The sequence below is a fragment of the Thalassophryne amazonica genome, chromosome 1 (assembly GCF_902500255.1).
Source record: "Thalassophryne amazonica chromosome 1, fThaAma1.1, whole genome shotgun sequence".
Lineage (NCBI taxonomy): Eukaryota > Metazoa > Chordata > Actinopteri > Batrachoidiformes > Batrachoididae > Thalassophryne > Thalassophryne amazonica.
Genome location: NC_047103.1, coordinates 167,803,331 through 167,823,770, shown reverse-complemented (window position 1 = coordinate 167,823,770; position 20,440 = coordinate 167,803,331). Strand labels below are relative to the sequence as shown.

At 45.6% G+C, this 20,440-nt stretch overlaps 1 protein-coding gene across 1 annotated transcript in view; it reads right to left on the bottom strand.

The window, feature by feature from the left end:
- Positions 1-20,440, bottom strand: part of LOC117519270 — a 91,042-nt gene that overhangs the window by 57,454 nt on the left and 13,148 nt on the right. The window contains 6 exon segments of the mRNA XM_034180632.1: positions 1,004-1,177; positions 1,278-2,820; positions 2,823-3,032; positions 16,148-16,346; positions 16,521-16,599; positions 18,243-18,338. Of these exon segments, the coding sequence (XP_034036523.1) occupies positions 1,004-1,177; positions 1,278-2,820; positions 2,823-3,032; positions 16,148-16,346; positions 16,521-16,599; positions 18,243-18,338 (2,301 nt within the window).

Genomic DNA, 20,440 nt, shown 5'->3' with positions numbered 1-20,440 from the left:
AATGAGATTTATAAAGATGACTGCGTGAAGAGAACATGTAAATTTCCACAGTCATTGATGATATGGGGCTGCATGTCAGGTAAAGGCACTGGGGAGATGGCTGTCATTACATCATCAATAAATGCACAAGTTTATGTTGATATTTTGGACAATTGAAAGGATGTTTGGGGATGATGAAATCATTTTTCAAGATGATAATGCATCTTGCCATAGAGCAAAAACTGCAAAAACATTCCTTGCAAAAAGATACATAGGGTCAATGTCAATGAGCAGATCTGATTTGATGCAGGTGTTAATTTGGGGGATGAAAATTTACAGGGTGATTCCATAATTTTTTCCTCAGAATTGAGTGATTCCATATTTTTTTCCTCTGCTTGGTCTAAAAAAGTAACCGTTACTGACTGCCACAATCTTTTTTTCTTGATTTCTTATAGTGTTTCTTAAAGCCAGAAAGTTGCCATTTGAAATGACTTTAGTTTTGTGTCATGTCTGTGATCTGCTTTTTTTCTACAAAATTAAACAACTGAATGAACATCCTCTGAGGCCGGTGATTCCATAATTTTTGCCAGGGGTTGTAGAATGATGAACGACTGGTTCCTGAAAAACCATCTGCAGTGCAAAACCAATGTGGAGTTGGAGGCTAATGTCTGGCTTTTGTCAGCTCATCGCCAGTCAGGCAAAAAAAAAATCCAAAACAAAAAAAAAAAAATAAGCGAATTATCGCTGTGTCAAATAACTATAAAAATAAGTTACTCCGCAGGAGATTGTTGGTGTGAGAGAACATTGGAATCAACGTGCTGAAATACTGAACTGAAATACTGACTGACATCCAAATGAATGAATATTTGCCTGTACTTTTCATTGGAGTTGCTAATATATTTAAGGCCTGTAGAGGTTCTCATTGGCCTGGCAGCCTGAAACACTATTTTTATTTTGAAACAGGACATGTCCCGAACCTTTCAGTTTGACAGGTCACCTCCTGGTTATGGTGAAGAATTCTGACCTGAGAGTTTCCAGTTTGCAGTGTGGACTCTCCAGTCCAGCAGAGAGCAGCTTCACTCCTGAGTCCTGCAGGTCGTTGTTACTCAGATCTAATTCTCTCAGACGGGATGACTCAGAGCTGAGAACTTTCTGCAGAACTTCACAGCTTCTGTCTGTCAGGTTACAGCCACACAACCTGGAGAGACGAGGTGAAGAGAGACGGTAAAAAAAAATACAAAATACTAAACAGGACATGTGAAGCACCTAAAGCACTAATGAGCTATCTTCACACTTACAGAGCTTTTTTAGAAGCTTTGACGACTGGCAGCAGCCTCACTAGAGCCTCCTCAGAAGCAGAGTATTTCTTCAGGTCAAAGATCTCCAGATCTTTTTCTGATGACAGTAAGATGAAGACCAGAGCTGACCACTGAGCAGCAGACAGTTGATCCGTGGACAGACATCCTGCTTGAAGGTACTGCTGGATCTCCTTCTGCAGAGAAGAATCCTTCAGTTTGTTCAGGCTGTGGAACAGATTAATGCTTCCATGTGGAGATGGAGTCTCCTCAATCTTCTTCTTGATGTACTGAACTGTTTCCTGATTGGTTTGTGAGCTACTTGTATTTGCCAACAGGCCTCATAGGAGATTCTGATTGGTCTGCAGTGAAAGACCCAGGAGGAAGTGCAGGAACAAGTCCAGATGTCCATTTGGACTCTGCAGAGCCTTGTCCACTGCACTCTGGTAGAGATGCGTCACTGAAGTTTGAGTTGTATGTTTTTCAGACAGCAGATTGACTCCAGAGTTGCTGAAGGTCAAATGGAGATAAAGAGCAGCCAGAAACTCCTGAACGCTGAGATGGATGAAGCAGAACACCGTGTCCTGGTACAGGCCTCTCTCCTCTTTGGAGATCTGTGTGAACACGCCTGAGAACATTGAGGCTGCTCTGATATTGATGCTGCACTCTGTCAGGTCCGACTCATAGAAGATCAGGTTCCCTTTCTGCAGCTGCTCAAAAGCCAGTTTTCCCAGAGACACAATCATCTGTCTGCTCTCTGGATCCCAGACTGGATCGCTCTCACATCTTCCATCGTACTTGACCTTCTTCAGTTTGGACTGAACCACCAGGAAGTGGACGTATATCTCAGTCAGGGTCTTGGGAAGCTCTCCTCCACTGGTATGCAGGGTATCTTCCAGAACCATGGCAGTGATCCAGCAGAAGACTGGGATGTGACACCTGATGTGAAGACTTCGTGATGCCTTCATGTGGGAGACAATCCTGTTGGACTTCTTCTCATCACTGAATCTCTTCCTGAAGTACTTCTCCTTCTGAGGGTCAGTGAATCCCCTGACCTCTGTCACCATGTCAACACACTCAGGAGGGATCTGATTGGCTGCTGCCGGTCTTGTGGTTATCCAGAGGCGAGCAGAGAGAAGCAGGTTCCCCTTGAGGTTTGTGAGGAGCACGTCCACTGAGGTCGACTCTGTAACATCAGTCACGATCCTATTGTTGTGGAAGTCGAGAGGGAGGCGACACTCATCCAGACCGTCAAAGATGAACACGAGCTGAAACTGTTCAAAGCTGCAGATTCCTTCTTCTTTGGTTTCAGGAAACAAATGATGAACAAGTTCCACCAGACTGAACTTTTTCTCCTTCAGTGTGTTCAGCTCTCTGAAGGTGAATGGAAATGTGAAGTTGATGTTCTGGTTGGTTTTGTCTTCAGCCCAGTCCAGAGTGAACTTCTGTGTTAAGACTGTTTTCCCGATGCCAGCCACGCCCTTTGTCAGAACTGTTCTGATTGGTTGATCTCTGTCAGGAGAACGCTTGAAGATGTCTGTATCTGATCTGGTCCAGCTGTTTTCTTAGCTGCTGTTTCAATCTGTCTGATCTCATGTTCATCGTTGACCTGTTTGGACTCTCCCTCCGTGATGTAGAGTTCTGTGTAGATGTCCTTCAGAAGGGTTTGGTTTCCTGCTTTGGCGATCCCCTCAAACACACACTGGAACTTCTTCTTCACATTGTATTTAAGGTTCTGCTGGCAGGTGGCAGGAAGTTCTGTTTTAGGCAAGGATGAAAGAAAAGTCAGGTCCTTGTGCATGTGCTTTTGCAATCAACACACACACATACATATATACTCAACAAAAATATAAACGCAACACTTTTGGTTTTGCTCCCATTTTGTATGAGATGAACTCAAAGATCTAAAACTTTTTCCACATACACAATATCACCATTTCCCTCAAATATTGTTCACAAACCAGTCTAAATCTGTGATAGTGAGCACTTCTTTGCTGAGATAATCCATCCCACCTCACAGGTGTGCCATATCAAGATGCTGATTAGACACCATGATTAGTGCACAGGTGTGCCTTAGACTGTCCACAATAAAAGGCCACTCTGAAAGGTGCAGTTTTGTTTTATTGGGGGGGGGATACCAGTCAGTATCTGGTGTGACCACCATTTGCCTCATGCAGTGCAACACATCTCCTTCGCATAGAGTTGATCAGGTTGTCAATTGTGGCCTGTGGAATGTTGGTCCACTCCTCTTCAATGGCTGTGCGAAGTTGCTGGATATTGGCAGGAACTGGTACACGCTGTCGTATACGCCAGTCCAGAGCATCCCAAACATGCTCAATGGGTGACATGTCTGGTGAGTATGCCGGCCATGCAAGAACTGGGACATTTTCAGCTTCCAAGAATTGTGTACAGATCCTTGCAACATGGGGCCGTGCATTATCCTGCTGCAACATGACGTGATGTTCTTGGATGTATGGCACAACAATGGGCCTCAGGATCTCATCACGGTATCTCTGTGCATTCAAAATGCATCAATAAAATGCACCTGTGTTCTTCGTGCATAACAGACGCCTGCCCATACCATAACCCCACTGCCACCATGGGCCACTCGATCCACAACACTGACATCAGAAACCGCTCACCCACACGACGCCACACACGCTGTCTGCCATCTGCCCTGAACAATCAATCAATCAATTTTTTTTATATAGCGCCAAATCACAACAAACAGTTGCCCCAAGGCGCTTTATATTGTAAGGCAAGGCCATACAATAATTATGTAAAACCCCAACGGTCAAAACGACCCCCTGTGAGCAAGCACTTGGCTACAGTGGGAAGGAAAAACTCCCTTTTAACAGGAAGAAACTTCCAGCAGAACCAGGCTCAGGGAGGGGCAGTCTTCTGCTGGGACTGGTTGGGGCTGAGGGAGAGAACCAGGAAAAAGACATGCTGTGGAGGGGAGCAGAGATCGATCACTAATGATTAAATGCAGAGTGGTGCATACAGAGCAAAAAGAGAAAGAAACAGTGCATCATGGGAACCCCCCAGCAGTCTATGTCTATAGCAGCATAACTAAGGGATGGTTCAGGGTCACCTGATCCAGCCCTAACTATAAGCTTTAGCAAAAAGGAAAGTTTTAAGCCTAATCTTAAAAGTAGAGAGGGTGTCTGTCTTCCTGATCTGAATTGGGAGCTGGTTCCACAGGAGAGGAGCCTGAAAGCTGAAGGCTCTGCCTCCCATTCTACTCTTACAAACCCTAGGAACTACAAGTAAGCCTGCAGTCTGAGAGCGAAGCGCTCTATTGGGGTGATATGGTACTACGAGGTCCCTAAGATAAGATGGGACCTGATTATTCAAAACCTTATAAGTAAGAAGAAGAATTTTAAACTCTATTCTAGAATTAACAGGAAGCCAATGAAGAGAGGCCAATATGGGTGAGATATGCTCTCTCCTTCTAGTCCCCGTCAGTACTCTAGCTGCAGCATTTTGAATTAACTGAAGGCTTTTTAGGGAACTTTTAGGACAACCTGATAATAATGAATTACAATAGTCCAGCCTAGAGGAAATAAATGCATGAATTAGTTTTTCAGCATCACTCTGAGACAAGACCTTTCTGATTTTAGAGATATTGCGTAAATGCAAAAAAGCAGTCCTACATATTTGTTTAATATGCGCTTTGAATGACATATCGTGATCAAAAATGACTCCAAGATTTCTCACAGTATTACTAGAGGTCAGGGTAATGCCATCCAGAGTAAGGATCTGGTTAGACACCATGTTTCTAAGATTTGTGGGGCCAAGTACAATAACTTCAGTTTTATCTGAGTTTAAAAGCAGGAAATTAGAGGTCATCCATGTCTTTATGTCTGTAAGACAATCCTGCAGTTTAGCTAATTGGTGTGTGTCCTCTGGCTTCATGGATAGATAAAGCTGGGTATCATCTGCGTAACAATGAAAATTTAAGCAATACCGTCTAATAATACTACCTAAGGGAAGCATGTATAAAGTGAATAAAATTGGTCCTAGCACAGAACCTTGTGGAACTCCATAATTAACTTTAGTCTGTGAAGAAGATTCCCCATTTACATGAACCAATTGTGATCTATTAGATAAATATGATTCAAACCACCGCAGCGCAGTGCCTTTAATACCTATGGCATGCTCTAATCTCTGTAATACAATTTTATGGTCAACAGTATCAAAAGCAGCACTGAGGTCTAACAGAACAAGCACAGAGATGAGTCCACTGTCCGAGGCCATAAGAAGATCATTTGTAACCTTCACTAATGCTGTTTCTGTACTATGATGAATTCTAAAACCTGACTGAAACTCTTCAAATAGACCATTCCTCTGCAGATGATCAGTTAGCTGTTTTACAACTACCCTTTCAAGAATTTTTGAGAGAAAAGGAAGGTTGGAGATTGGCCTATAATTAGCTAAGATAGCTGGGTCAAGTGATGGCTTTTTAAGTAATGGTTTAATTACTGCCACCTTAAAAGCCTGTGGTACATAGCCAACTAACAAAGATAGATTGATCATATTTAAGATCGAAGCATTAAATAATGGTAGGGCTTCCTTGAGCAGCCTGGTAGGAATGGGGTCTAATAAACATGTTGATGGTTTGGATGAAGTAACTAATGAAAATAACTCAGACAGAACAATTGCAGAGAAAGAGTCTAACCAAATACCGGCATCACTGAAAGCAGCCAAAGATAACGATACGTCTTTGGGATGGTTATGAGTAATTTTTTCTCTAATAGTTAAAATTTTGTTAGCAAAGAAAGTCATGAAGTCATTACTAGTTAAAGTTAATGGAATACTCAGCTCAATAGAGCTCTGACTCTTTGTCAGCCTGGCTACAGTGCTGAAAAGAAACCTGGGGTTGTTCTTATTTTCTTCAATTAGTGATGAGTAGAAAGATGTCCTAGCTTTACGGAGGGCTTTTTTATAGAGCAACAGACTCTTTTTCCAGGCTAAGTGAAGATCTTTTAAATTAGTGAGACGCCATTTCCTCTCCAACTTACGGGTTATCTGCTTTAAGCTACGAGTTTGTGAGTTATACCACGGAGTCAGGCACGTCTGATTTAAAGCTCTCTTTTTCAGAGGAGCTACAGCATCCAAAGTTGTCTTCAATGAGGATGTAAAACTATTGACGAGATACTCTATCTCACTTACAGAGTTTAGGTAGCTACTCTGCACTGTGTTGGTATATGGCATTAGAGAACATAAAGAAGGAATCATATCCTTAAACCTAGTTACAGCGCTTTCTGAAAGACTTCTAGTGTAATGAAACTTATTCCCCACTGCTGGGTAGTCCATCAGAGTAAATGTAAATGTTATTAAGAAATGATGAGACAGAAGGGAGTTTTCAGGGAATACTGTTAAGTCTTCTATTTCCATACCATAAGTCAGAACAAGATCTAAGATATGATTAAAGTGGTGGGTGGACTCATTTACTTTTTGAGCAAAGCCAATAGAGTCTAATAATAGATTAAATGCAGTGTTGAGGCTGTCATTCTCAGCATCTGTGTGGATGTTAAAATCGCCCACTATAATTATCTTATCTGAGCTAAGCACTAAGTCAGACAAAAGGTCTGAAAATTCACAGAGAAACTCACAGTAACGACCAGGTGGACGATAGATAATAACAAATAAAACTGGTTTTTGGGACTTCCAATTTGGATGGACAAGACTAAGAGTCAAGCTTTCAAATGAATTAAAGCTCTGTCTGGGTTTTTGATTAATTAATAAGCTGGAATGGAAGATTGCTGCTAATCCTCCGCCCCGGCCCGTGCTACGAGCATTCTGACAGTTAGTGTGACTCGGGGGTGTTGACTCATTTAAACTAACATATTCATCCTGCTGTAACCAGGTTTCTGTAAGGCAGAATAAATCAATATGTTGATCAATTATTATATCATTTACCAACAGGGACTTAGAAGAGAGAGACCTAATGTTTAATAGACCACATTTAACTGTTTTAGTCTGTGGTGCAGTTGAAGGTGCTATATTATTTTTTCTTTTTGAATTTTTATGCTTAAATAGATTTTTGCTGGTTATTGGTGGTCTGGGAGCAGGCACCGTCTCTACGGGGATGGGGTAATGAGGGGATGGCAGGGGGAGAGAAGCTGCAGAGAGGTGTGTAAGACTACAACTCTGCTTCCTGGTCCCAACCCTGGATAGTCACGGTTTGGAGGATTTAAGAAAATTGGCCAGATTTCTAGAAATGAGAGCTGCTCCATCCAAAGTGGGATGGATGCCGTCTCTCCTAACAAGACCAGGTTTTCCCCAGAAGCTTTGCCAATTATCTATGAAGCCCACCTCATTTTTTGGACACCACTCAGACAGCCAGCAATTCAGGGAGAACATGCGGCTAAACATGTCACTCCTGGTCTGATTGGGGAGGGGCCCAGAGAAAACTACAGAGTCCGACATTGTTTTTGCAAAGTTACACACCGATTTAATGTTAATTAACCGTAACCGGGTGTCATTACTGCCGACGTGAATTACAATCTTACCAAATTTAAGCTTAGCCTTAGCCAGCAGTTTCAAATTTCCTTCAATGTCGCCTGCTCTGGCCCCCGGAAGACAATTGACTATGGTTGCTGGTGTCGCTAACTTCACACAGAGTCGCCAATAACCAGAGTTTGATCCTCGGCGGGTGTGTCGTCGAGTGGGGAAAAACGGTTAGAATTGTGAACGGGCTGGCGGTGTACACGGGGCTTCTGTTTAGAATTACGCTTCCTCCTCACAGTCACCCAGTCGGCCTGCTTTCCCGGCTGCTCGGGATCTGCCAGAGGGAAACTAACGGCGGCTAAGCTACCTTGGTCCGCACCGACTACAGGGGCCTGGCTAGCTGTAGAATTTTCCACGGTGCGGAGCTGAGTCTCCAATTCGCCCAGCCTGGCCTCCAAAGCTATGAATAAGCTACACTTATTACAAGTACCGTTACTGCTAAAGGAGGCCGAGGAATAACTAAACATTTCACACCCAGAGCAGAAAAGTGCGGGAGAGACAGGAGAAGCCGCCATGCTAAATCGGCTAAGAGCTAGTAGCTACGCTAAGCTAGCAGATTCCTAAAAACACGCAAAGTGAATAATGTGTAAATAATTTAGAGGTGATTCAGCAGAAGGAGTGCTTTAGTTAAGGCACGTAAAGATTACACTGGGAAACAAATCGTAATCTAGATAACTAGATCAATCTAACTGCGCAGATTAAACAGCTAACAGATACAGAAAAACACCGCAGTGCTCCGGAACAGGAAGTGATACAATACCGCAGTGAGAGCCAACCGGGATTTATCCGTGAAGAGAACACCTCTCCAAGGTGCCAAACGCCAGCGAATGTGAGCATTTGCCCACTCAAGTCGGTTACGACGACGAACTGGAGTCAGGTCGAGACCCCGATGAGGACGATGAGCATGCAGATGAGCTTCCCTGAGACGGTTTCTGACAGTTTGTGCAGAAATTCTTTGGTTATGCAAACCGATTGTTTCAGCAGCTGTCCGAGTGGCCGGTCTCAGATGATCTTGGAGGTGAACATGCTGGATGTGGAGGTCCTGGGCTGGTGTGGTTACACGTGGTCTGCAGTTGTGAGGCTGGATGGATGTACTGCCAAATTCTCTGAAACGCCTTTGGAGATGGCTTATGGTAGAGAAATGAACATTCAATACACGAGCAACAGCTCTGGTTGACATTCCTGCTGTCAGCATGCCAATTGCGAATCTTGCGACATCTGTGGCAATGTGCTGTGTGATAAAACTGCACCTTTCAGAGTGGCCTTTTATTGTGAGCAGTCTAAGGCACACCTGTGCACTAATCATGGTGTCTAATCATCATCTTGATATGGCACACCTGTGAGGTGGGATGGATTATCTCAGCAAAGGAGAAATGCTCACTATCACAGATTTAGACTGGTTTGTGAACAATATTTGAGGGAAATGGTGATATTGTGTATGTGGAAAAAGTTTTAGATGTTTGAGTTCATCTCATACAAAATGGGAGCAAAACCAAAAGTGTTGCGTTTATATTTTTGTTGAGTGTATATATATATATATATATATATATATATATAGCTCCTTTATGCGCTTCTGCACACAACCAAAAACAGTGTGTCAGCTGGAGAACATGATCACACAGCCCACACCACTTGTGTGTTCAGAACTGCGAATCGAACCGATCAGGTCTGATCAAACCTGTGACTTCAAAATAAAAGCGCACTCGCTGCATGTCGGTGCGCTCATCAAACGCCCCAATCGATCAGGTCTGATCAAACCTGTGACTTTAAAATAAAAGCGCACTCGCTGCATGTCGGTGCACTCATCAAACGCCCTGATCGATCAGGTCTGATCAAATCTGTGACTTTAAAATAAAAGCGCACTTGCTGCATGTCGGTGCACTCAAACGCCCCGATCGATCAGGTCTGATCAAACCTGTGACTTTAAAATAAAAGCGCACTCGCTGCATGTCGGTGCACTCATCAAACGCCCTGATCGATCAGGTCTGATCAAATCTGTGACTTTAAAATAAAAGCGCACTTGCTGCATGTCGGTGCGCTCATCAAATGCCCTGATCGTGGCAGTAATGCAACTGTAAAAAACCTCATGATACAGTCCACTTTTTTCCAAGTGCAGTGATGTGTTCTGCACAGCCAGCAGGAGTGAACTGGGTTTAAATAGTGGTAAGGTACACGCGACAGGTACACAGTTAGGCTGCAGCCAGACTGTGCACTCTGACTTCTCTTCTACTTTATATTTGTTCTTGTGCAGAGCTGGTTTAATTTTTAATTTTAAACAGGTTTAATTTTTTGGCACCTGACTTGCTTCCTCCTTTGCGCCCCTCGCGCTGTTGTGGCACCGAGCTGCATCGTCTCGGCACTGAGTTGCTTCCACGCGTCGTCGTCATAATGATGAATGGCGCATCTGGGAGCAACCTTGAGCACCCCCGGTGTGAAAGGGGCTTAAAGACGCACACACACCGCTTCCTCAGCAGGACCCCTGCCGGGCGATGTACGACTGATTGTTCTCAAAGCTGTCTGTTGACGCATATTCAAATGCTGACCACTCAGCGCATGGTGGCAGGAACAGGCGACAGTCTGCCCCTGATGTGTTTGTAACCAGCTGGCCCGGTCCTTTGATCTTTTGCTGTCAGGGCCCTTGTGGTGTGAGGATCCGGGCCAAGCCTGAAGCCCCTTTCACACCGGGGCTGCTCCCAGTTGCTCCCTGTGGCGTCATGACGACGCAGGAATTTCTGCGTCAGGTGCGCGCAGCAGGGTGCAGAGAGGAGGTGAGAACGCAGCCTGCAGGTTCTCTGCACAGAGAAGTCAGAATGCACAGTTTGGCTGCAGACAGACTGTGCATTCTAACTTCTCTTCTACGAGGTCTGTGAGAAAAGTATCCGATCTTTTTATTATATGCAAAAAATATATGGATTTGATTCATATGTTTTTACGTCAGCCAAGCTTGAACCTTCGAGCGCATGCGTGAGTTTTTTCACGCCTGTCGGTTGCGTCATTCGCCTGTGGGCAGGCTTTGAGTGAGCACTGGTCCACCCCTCTCGTCGTTTTTTCATTGGTCGGAAATGGCGGAATGATTTGGGCTTTGTTCCATCAGAATTTTTTCAGAAACTGTTAGAGACAGGCAGCTGGAATCCATTCGAAAAATTTATCTGGCTTTCAGTGAAAATTTTACGGGCTTCACAGAGAATAAGGAGTGTTACTACAGCTTTAACGATGGCCCATAATGGCGCACAGCGCGCTGCGCTCCGAGCCGCCATCGAGAGGCAGAAACCACCACATCGTTTCTAAACGGATGGCTGTGTGGAGCCGGGACCGTCATGTTCAATTTCTCTGGTTATCACAAGAGCTGGACATCAGCCATTTTCTCTCTCTTTTTATCTCTTGTTAAAAGTGAAATCTGCCGGAAAATGGCTGATGTCCAGCTCTTGTGATAACCTGAGACAGCAAACCCTCCGAGCCTCTTCACCCACCTCTTTCTCCAGCAACTCCCTCCCCAGGTGCGAGCAGCTCTGGCCAACACCACCATTACTGACTGCTGCGCACTGACGAAGGAGGCATACAAATTTTTCCTGGCCAGCCAACACCACACCATGGGTGCTGCAGCACTTGACCCTGCCCACATCGCACATGGCCAGTGGAAGCAGCACTCATGGCAACGGCACCTATCTCACCCCAGCAGCACTCTCAACCTGGCCTCTGCTTCTACCACGCTACATTTGGGGCCAAAGACAGACACTGCCACAGTCGCCAACGGCAGTCCCATACGTTTGTACGGCATTCGACATGTCGACCTGTGTTTTTGGATACAGAGCTTTAGCTGGGACTTCATCACGGCTAAGGTCGTCGTCCCCCTCCTACGCGCGGACTTTCTGTGTCCATACAGACTGCTTGTGGATGTCAAGAACAGGCGTTTGATCGATGCCACTGCCTTTTGCTCATACAGCTGCATCTTCAGCGGAATGGACTCCATCAAGCTGTCTAGTGTGCTGTCGCAGGCTGACGTGTTTCACTGCCTGGTCAGGGAATTCCCTGCACTCATGCAACCGACCTTATCAGCCTCCACCACATCGCCACCACGCGCCCACCGGTGTACAAGGCATCTCGACCCAGCCAAGCTCAGCATTGCCAAAGTGGGGTTTCACAGCATGGAATGCCTCAGCATCATCCCCCACTCTGACAGCCCGTGGGTGTTACTCCTTTACATGGTGTCCAAGCCCGGTGGTGGATAATACCCTTGCGGCAATTACCGCCAACTTAATTCTTCTTCTTCGTTTTTCTGCTGTTCCCGTTAGGGGTCGCCACAGCAGATTAATCGTTTCCATCTCACCCTGTCCTCTGTATCTTCCTCTGTCACACCAACCACCTGCATGTCCTCTCTCAGCACATCCATGAACCTCCTCTTTGGTCTCCCTCTTCTCCTCCTGCCTGGTGGCTCCATCCTCAGCATCCTTCTCCCTATATACCCTGGGTCCCTCCTCTGCACATGTCCAAACCATCTCAATCTCGCCTCTCTGACTTTGTCTCCAAACCGTCCCACCTGAGCTGTCCCTCTGATATGTTCATTCCTAATCTTGTCCATTCTTGTCACTCCCAAAGAGAATCTCAACATCTTCAGCTCTGCCACCTCCAGCTCTGCCTCCTGTCTTTTTGTTAGTGCCACTGTCTCTAAACCATACAACATAGCTGGTCTCACTACTGTTTTGTAAACTTTCCCCTTCACTCTTGCTGATATTCTTCGGTCACAAATCACTCCTGCCACCTTTCTCCACCCACTCCACCCTGCCTGCACTCTCTTCTTCACCTCTCTACCACACTCTCCATTACTTTGAACAGTTGACCCCAAATATTTAAGCTCATCTACTTTCACCACTTCTACTCCTTGTAACTGCACTATTCCACTGGGCTCCCTCTCATTCACACACATGTACTCAGTCTTGCTTCTACTGACTTTCATTCCCCTTCTCTCCAAAGCATATCTCCACTTCTCCAGACTAGACTCAACTTGCTCTCTACTCTCACTACAGATCACAATGTCATCTGCAAACATCATAGTCCATGGGGACTCCTGTCTGATCTCATCTGTCAACCTGTCCATCACCACTGCAAACAAGAAAGGACTCAGAGCTGATCCTTGGTGTAATCCCACCTCCACCTTGAATGAGTCTGTCATTCCGATTGCGCATCTCACCGCTGTCACACTATTCTTGTACATGTCCTGCACTACCCTAACATACTTCTCTGCCACTCCAGACTTCCTCATACAATGCCACAACTCTTCTCTTGGCACCCTATCATAAGCTTTTTCTAAGTCCACAAACACACAATGTAACTCTTTCTGTCCTTCTCTGTACTTTTCCAACAGTATTCTCAGAGCAAACATTGCATCTGTAGTGCTCTTTCTCGGCATGAAACCATATTGCTGCTCACAGATCTTCACCTGTTTTCTAAGCCTAGCTTCTACTACTCTTTCCCATACCTTCATGCTGTGGCTGATCAGCTTTATGCCTCTGTAGTTACTGCAGCTCTGCACATCACCCTTGTTCTTGAAAGTAGGAACCAGCACACTTCGTCTCCACTCCCCAGGCATCCTCTCACTTTCCAAGGTTTTATTAAACAATCTGGTTAGAAACTCTACTGCCATCTCTCCTAGACATTTCCATGCCTCCATTGGAATGTCATCTGGACCAACTGCCTTCCTGTCTTCATCCTCTTCATAGCAGCCCTCACTTCTTCCTTGCTAATCTCTTTTACTTCCTGATTTACTCTCACCACATCATCCAGCCTTTTCTCTCACTCATTTTCTTTATTCATCAACTCTTCAAAATATTCCCTCCACTTTCTCAGCACACACTCCTCACTTGTCAGCACATTACCATGTGCATCTTTTACCACCCTAACCTGCTGCACATCCTTTCCAGCTCTGTCCCTTTGTCTGGCCAATCGGTACAAGTCCTTTTCTCCTTCCTTACTATTCAACTTCTTGTACAGCTCGCAATATGCCTTTTCCTTTGCTTTTGCCACTTCTCTTCTCGCCTTACGCCGCATCTCCTTGTACTCCTGTCTACTTTCTTCATCTCTCCGACTATCCCAAAACGTTTTCGCCAACCTCTTTCTCCTTATGCTTTCCTGGACCTCTTCATTCTTCATTCCACCACCAAGTCTCCTTGTCTTCCTTCCACTGTCCAGATGTCATACCCAGTACTGCCCTAGCTGTCTCCCTCACCACATCTGCAGTACTTTTCCAGTTGTCCAAAACTGCTTCCCCTCCAACTAGTGCTTCTCTCACCTGCTCGCTAAATTTCACACAACAGTCTTCCTCCTTCAGCTTCCACCATCTGATCCTTTGTTGAGCTCTCATTCTCTTCTTCTTCTTTACCTCTAAAGTCATCCTACAAACAACCATCCTATGCTGTCTAGTGACACTCTCTCCTGCTACCACCTTACAGTCTGTGATTTCTTTTAGCTTGCATCTCCTATAAAGAATGTAGTCCAGCTGTGTGCACCTTCCTCCACTCTTATATGTTACCCTGTGCTCCTCCCTTTTCTTAAAGTAGGTATTCACCACAGCCATTTCCATCCTTTTTGCAAAATCAACTACCATCTGTCCTTCCCCATTCCTATCCTTGATACCATATCTACCCATTACTTCCTCATCACTTCTGTTCCCTTCACCAACATGCCCATTGAAGTCTGCTCCTATCACCACTCTTTAATGCTTGGGCACAGTCTCCTCCACCTCATCTAACACACTCCAGAAATCTTCTTTCTCCATCTCACAACCTACCTGTGGGGCATATGCACTGATGATATTCATCATCACCCCTTCAATTTCCAACTTCACACTCATCACCCTGTCAGACACTCGCTTAACCTCCAACACACTTTTAACATACTCTTCCTTTAAAATGACCCCAACACCATTTCTCTTCCTGTCCTCACCATTGTACAACAACTTGTACCCACCGCCGATGCTCCTGCGCTTACTTCCCTTCCACTTGGTCTCTTGCACACACAATATGTCTACCTTTCTCCTCTCCATCATATCAGCCAGCTCTCTCCCTTTACCAGTCATACTACCAACATTCAAAGTCCCCACTCTCATTTCCACCCTTCTAGTTTTCTTCTTCTCCCGCTGTTCGTGGCAACGTTTTCCTCCTCTTCTCCGTCGTCTTCGCCCAGAAGTAGCCCAATTTCCACCGGCACCATGTTGGGCAATAGCACTGGTGGCGGACGTTGTTAACCCGGGCCGCGACCGATCCGGTATGGGAATCGGATTCTGAATATGCATAGTTGGGTTGGCTTGTTTTACGCCGGATGCCCTTCCTGACGCAACCCTCATTTATCCAGGCTTGGGACCGGCACTCAGAATGTACTGGCTGCACACCCCATGTGGCTGAGTTACCGCCGACTTAATGATGCTTTGAAACCTGACCGCTTACCGGTGCCCCACCTCCAGGACGTTTCAATGCACCTAGTGGGCACGGTCATCTTCTCAAAAGGGGGACCTTGTCAGCAGATAACACCAAGTGACAGTCCACTCGCGGGACGTCCCCGAAACTGCAGCGATCACCTCTTTTGGACTGTTCGAGTTCCTGAGAATGCCGTTCGACCTCAAAATTGCTGCCCAGTCCTTCAAGCACCTAATGGACTCTGTGCTGCAGGACCTACCGCTCCTGTTCTTCTACCTGGATGACATCCTCGTGGCCAGCTTCTCCCAAACAGAACACTTGTCCCACCTGCGGATACTTTTTGAATGCCTCAACCTGCATGGACTGATCGTCAACCCCGCTAAGTGCCAATTTGGATTGACCACCATCAACATTCTGGGACACAGAGTGGCCAAGGATGGGGCTGTGCCACTCCCATCTAAGGTGGAGACAGTTCTGACCCTCTCACGACTGACTACAATACCATCCTGCAGGAGTTCTTGGGAATAATAAACTTTTATCACCGCTTCATTCCCAAAGCTGCCGGGGTGATGCTCCCCCTATACGAGACTCAAAAGGCGAAAGCGCCCAAGTATATGGTGGACTGGTCAGCGGAGAGGGACCCAGCATTCTAGGACACCAAGGCCGCCTTGGCTTCCGCAACGATGCTGGCTCATCCATCGCAGAACACCCCATAGCCATCAGCACGGACGCATAGGATTATGGGAAGACCGCAGTGCACGAAGAGTGGGTAAACGGGGCCTGGCAGCCGCTCACTTTCTTTACTCGGATGTTACACCCCAGCAAGCGCAAATACAGTAAGTTTGACCGGGAGCTGTTGGCCCTTTACCTCGCCACTGTTAAAATGAAACATGTCCTGTTCGTGGACTGGTGGTGGAGTTATTATGAATATTATTCATATCATCTTACTGCTCAGCAGGAGGTCAGCCAGCTCCTCCAGTTTCATGCTCCTCAGGAAGTGCAGCATGATCTGCAGCAGCACGTCTGTGCAGCTACTGCTCTGCTCCTCACTTGCCATCGAAATGTACTCGCTGGAGTTTGGGGTCAAAAGCCTCTGGAAGGTCTTCAGTTCGCCCTTCACAAAACTGACGATGTTCTCTTCAAGCAGCTGAAACAGAATATTGGATTAAATCTCATCCAGACTGAAATGTTCAACAGTTAGGGCAATTTGTGGGAAACCCAAGATGTTTCTACAGTTCATGTGCTGATAATGAACAAATTGTTGTATTTTAATACTTTTAAGGAAAAAAAAGGAAAAAAGAAAAAGAAGAACTTTACAGACCATAAATGCTGAGTCCAGATTCAGATGATTCTCTTTGGCAGACTGGTCGCTCAAATTCTCTGGGCTTTCATGGAAGGACCTAATCCCAATAAACAGACATACAATGATTATTTTTTACATTTAAGGCATTGATTACACTGGTGTTTTAGTTGAGACATTTTAGAAAGAATTTTGCACGAGCCCCATCCTCGTGTGCTGCCAATGTGGAAATGCCAAATCTTGCAATTCTTTGAATGGCCTCTTGAGGCTCGCTGAAATAGAGCGTCATGCCCCATAGAAGCCCATGGTAAAATGTTCAACTTTACAGGAGGAACTACAGCCCTTCCCTCTCTGTCCTGTACACCTACAACTGCTCTCCAACCCAACAAACCAACCGCATTATAAAATAAGTGGATGATACCACAGTGGTTGGAGTCATCTATGACGGGGACTAGACAGCATACAGGGCCAAGGAGGAGGAACTGTCGCTCTGGTGCACAACACGGGCTTCAGGAAGAACAGAAAGGACCCCCCCCCCCCCCCCCCCCCCCTCACCACCTTCAGGTTTCTAGGCACCCACATCTCCACAGACCACTCTTGGACCTCCAAAATCAGGGCTCTGTTTGAGAAGGACTATACTTCCTGTGTGTCCTCAGGAAAAACAACGTGGACACGAAGCTGCTGCTTGCCTTTTATCACTCCTCGGTGGACAGCCTACTGACGTGCTGTTTAGGTGTGTGGTACGTGGACTCCACAGCCAAGGACAGAAAGGCGGTGCAGAGGGTCATTAACACTGCCCTAAAGATCATCAGCTGCCCCCGGCCCATCTGGGACCATCGCCACATCGTGCTGCCTTGGGAGAACCAAGACCATCACAGGAGACCCCTCACAACCTGTCTACCCTGTGTGACCTGTTGCCTTCCGGGAGATGGAACAGGTCAACAAAGTCCCACACCAGCAGGCTGACAAACAGCTTCTTCCCCTGGGCCATACGTACTGCAAATGCCCATGGAGACAGACAGACAGACAGACAGACACACACACACACACACCTACTCCCATAAACACCCCCCTCCCCCACCCCTCGGGATAACAAACAACCTCTTCCCACCTTTGGCACTGTAACAGCACTAGCTTCTCTTCTTCTTTTTATCATTAGACATTATGACTCCTCCCACTGCCATACATCACCCAATAGCTGTTCCCTCCCGGCCTTAATCTCATCAGTACTGCTTTTATACTAGCCAAATGTACAAGTAAATTGTACACAACTGCAAGTTGATTTTTGATCTTATTTTTGCCAAACATGTAAATGTTAGCTTCACTAATGAACAAACAGTCGAGACTTTGCCGCACATTTGAGCAGCTTTTGTCACCATCTAGTGGGTGATGTGAGCCTTTCAGGGCTTCTGGTACATGTCCAGCTTGAATCCCAAAATTCAGTATAACAGGCATTAAAAATGTCAGAAATGCCTGATTTTTTTTTTTTTTTTTTTTTTTGGCAGGCAGAGCTTTGACCTCCCAGTTTTAATGTAAAAAATGTTTTGATTTACAGAGTTTTATGGTTCTTGAGATTTAAGATACAAAATTTTGCTGAAAGGATGTACGGAATGATGGAATTTCTCCTGACAAACAGAACTTGCATTTGTGAACCCCCCCCCCCCCCCCCCCCCCCCAAAAAAAAAAAACCCCAAACAAAAACAAAACAAAACAAACAAGTCTCTGTCAGCACAGAATTCTCACTTGGCGTTGTCAGAGTCGTGTCCATCTCTGAAGTCCGGAGGACGATCTCTGGAACGATCACTGGCTTCAGGAGAATCCGGTCTGTCTGTCTGGATTCTGATGGACAGACATGGTGATATAATTTTAAGTGCAAACAATCCAAAAACACTGTTAATATAAGCAACATGAATATAGACACACTGTAAAAGCAACACATCAGCGCAGCGTTAACAACAAAAACACAAAGCCTGGCATACCGCCCCCCCCAAAAAAATAATGCTTTGTTAAGCAGCGGTATGAAAAAAACAGTAGATTAAAAAAGCCACTGACCAAAATCAAAATATTAATTGAACTGTCAAATCTAGAGTTTGATAAACTTAATATTGTTACAGAGTTTTTTTTTTTTTTTTCCCAAAAACTGGCAAAAGTATCTACTTGCATGTTGCCTGTGGGGATCCACGGTAGTGTTTATAAAATAGGTTGCTGACATTTTTCATGGGTGGTAATAAATTATGCAAAGTTTCTATCATTTTTTTGCCAGCTTGCACTCAGCCGAGACGGACGCATTTTCTCTTCTCTCCCTCCCTCCTTATCTTTCCTGCTTCTGTGGCGTGTTGTCTGTGAGGCTCCAGTTTTTGCTCTTCTGAAAGGCGACAAAAATGGATCTGTTAAAGTGGTCTCTGACGCAATTAACACTATTTTTTCTACAAGACATTCGGGGGCGGAGGACCCGACCTGTCCTGCCGGGACGCATGTGATGGGCTACGTGATGGACTCGTGGAGGAGATGGCAGGTCATGTGCCTTTACATGCTGTCTGTGGAGGACATCGAAGATGTGTATCTATTTGGCTTGGGAGTGACCGGCTTTCTGCTGTGTGGCGCGGGCATAGCGCTGGTTTACTGGAAAATTAAAAAAGTGGAGGCTGTTTTGATTGGGCCGTCCAGATTGCCCCACTTGATTGATTCGATTGGAAGGACAGTGACTGCTCAGTCGGCGGGTGTTAACCGCACATTGGAAACCATCTCTGGGATTGCAGCGCTGGAAAACCGCCTTGACCGTCAGTAATGATCACATCCTTTCTACATTCAGATGCATTGAGAGCCACTTTGTTCTCAGAACCGTGGAATCTTTCAGGCGTCTGCTAATCAGACATTCATTTGGCTTCCCCAAGACAGCTGCACTTCAAGGCCGCTGCGATAAAAAACCTCCAAGAAGATTAAACACTCAAGCCTCGCTTCCCCGGTCTCCCCCTCCCTCAGCTTCTCCAGTTCTGACGTTGACTGTGAACAGTGACTGCTCAGAGCTGAACCCCCCTCCCTTCCAGGATTCAGTCATGGCCGTTGTTTAGCGCCAAAAAGGGCTGCTACCGGAGTGTTCTGATAAACTGGACTTTCAAATCTTGGCTGTCGTCCTGTGTTCTTGTTTGTGTGTTTACTGTTCTCTGTGCTGATAAGAGTTTTTTCCTCATTGTTGTGGCTTCTAGAAGGCAGCAACCTTGAGGTTTTTTTTCTCTTCCTTATGTTGTGTGTGCTTTTTTATATGTTTATGTGCCAGGCCGGCCTATGTGTGTTGTGTGTGTCGTTTGTTATGGGTCGGTCTTGGTTTGCTCAGCCCTGCTGTTGACCAAGGCAGGGATGTACATCTGGAGCTGGTCCCCGGGCGCCTAATGGCGACTTCTGCTCCTACTGGCAATTAGGATGGGTTAAATGCAGTAGACACATTTCATTGTGCAGGGAACATGTTCTTCTGTGCATATGATAATAAAATTCTTTTGAATCCTTGAATTGAATGAGTTGGAATGACGTGCGAGTCCAGAATGTTTTTAGAACCTTAGCCCTCAACAATTATTAAAAGAACTCAACCTTTTTATTTCCTGTTAACAGTGATGCTGGTACTCTAATCTGACCACTTTTTTAGTAATGAGTAATCTAACGCGTTAATCTTTTCAAATCAGTAATCTGATTAAAGTTACTTCTCCAAGTCACTGTGTGTTACTATTATTTTTGCATTGTGGGTCGATAGCAGCATTAAACTTGGTCTGTGGGCAGGGGGTCGGGGTTCGACTGAACTGCCCACTTTAAGCGAGCTGTGAGCTTTTCATCCGTGGTTTTCTGCAGAAGCTACGACTCGTCCTCACCTCTTAAAGCACGGTGACAACAGCACACCTGCACTGAGCTTTACAAAAGACATTTTTATGCTTTTTTCTCCTTTATTTAGA